At 63.0% G+C, this 1656-nt stretch overlaps 1 protein-coding gene across 1 annotated transcript; it reads right to left on the reverse strand.

Annotated features, from left to right (window-relative positions):
* Positions 1-550: 550 nt before the first annotated feature.
* Positions 551-1586, reverse strand: HOXB2 (homeobox B2; the record flags this gene model as incomplete). The annotated part of the gene is given in 4 exon segments (XM_023762597.1): positions 551-1077; positions 1080-1202; positions 1205-1273; positions 1275-1586. Coding segments are annotated over 4 exon segments (747 nt in total), but the record flags the coding sequence as incomplete, so codon positions are not given.
* Positions 1587-1656: the final 70 nt, after the last annotated feature.

Genomic DNA, 1656 nt, shown 5'->3' on the forward strand with positions numbered 1-1656 from the left:
GAGCAGCCCTCCACCCGCTTGGAGCTCAGGAGCCCGGAGCCCCGGGCCCCCTCCCAATTCCATGGCGTCTCTGCGGCCTCGGCCCGGGCTCCCACGCGCGTGCCCGAGGCCTCCGCTCCTTGCACCCTCTCCCGTGGGCCGCACACCTCTCCCTGCACCGCCCACCTTTCCAAGCCGAGGCCCGGAACACCCGCGCGGGGCCAGAGGCCAGCGGTGGGGCGGTGGCGAGGTGACCCAGGCTCCAGCAAACCTCCCTGCAGGCTCGGAGCTGCGGGAGGAGAAGCGGTGGGTGGCCAAGTGGGGCCATTTTTGTACCACGCGGACTCAGCCAGCCCGGGACCAGACCAAGCCCCGGGAGAACCGAGGGCGTCAGGCCGGCCTCAGGGCTTCGGGGGGAGGGGCTGCGTCCCAACACAAGCACTCGTGTTCGTATAATAAAGACATTTATTTAATCTATGAAAATAATGTACAATAAATACTTTCCCCTTTTCCTATTATTAAAGAGTTTTAATAAATAATCTACGTCCTAAAACTTAAAAAAAGTGGAAAATAGGCTCCTCTAGTTCTTTTTAAAGAAAAGCCCCGCCCCGCCCCTTACAGTGTAATGATTCCTGAGATTTCGTTGGAAGGAGTCTACCGAACGGAATTTTTCTGCGGTTTCCAAAAGACGCCCGAGTATCCAATATTTTAGAGAGAGAAGAAAGGACGTGGATTAAACGCTAATTCAATAATACCTGAATTTTAGCAAAATACATAAAGAAGTCTAAACCACTTGGGGGCTGGGGGGTCCTAGGAGGCCCTGGGGTGGGGGGCAGAGAGGCCGGGAGGAGAAGGTTAGGGGAACTGCAGGTCGATGGCACAGAGGGTGCTGGTGAAGAAGTCCAGGTCCTCCTCGGAGAAGGGCACAGGGCTGTCGAGCGAGCCCTGCAGGCTGGGGGAGAGGCCTCCGGACAGCTGGAGACAGGAGTCGGCCGCGAAGAAGTTGAGGTCGGGCAAGGAAAGGGCGAAATCCTGCCGCTCAGGGAAGGCGTCCTCGGGGCAAACAGCTCGGGTTTCCAAGCCCGCGGGCCCCGCGCAGGGGCGCAGCCGGGGCTCGGGCGTCCCCGCGCCGTCCGGGGCGAGGAGGTCAACGGGCGGGGGCGCACGGAGCGCCCCAGGGGGCCTGGCGCGACCTCGGACGGGTGAGAGCAGGCTTCCCCGCCCCCGCCCGCGGGGCGGAGAGGCGGGCCGGGGCTGGCGCGGGTTCCGAAGCGGGCTCGCCGGGGTCCTCTAGGGGAGCCCGGGCAGGCTGGCTCCCCGTCGGGCGGCTCTCGGTGCTGCGTCTGCCGCTTGTGCTTCATGCGCCGGTTCTGGAACCAGACTATGACCTGCCTCTCGGTGAGGTCCAGTAAGGCCGCGATCTCGACGCGGCGCGGCCGGCACAGGTACTTGTTGAAGTGGAATTCCTTCTCCAGCTCCAGCAGCTGCGTGTTGGTGTAAGCCGTGCGCAGCCTGCGCGCCCCGCCGCCGGCCGCCTCCGCCAGCCCCGGGCCATCTGCTGGGAAAGCAGACGGAGCATCAGAGCGGGCCGCATCCTCCTCCCAACCTCAGTTCAGCTGAAATAAAAGACTCTTCCATCCGCCAAAAACAGGAGCAGCCGTACCGCTTCCTTCCCGC

Source organism: Myotis lucifugus, unplaced genomic scaffold (assembly GCF_000147115.1).
Source record: "Myotis lucifugus unplaced genomic scaffold, Myoluc2.0 scaffold_254, whole genome shotgun sequence".
NCBI lineage: Eukaryota > Metazoa > Chordata > Mammalia > Chiroptera > Vespertilionidae > Myotis > Myotis lucifugus.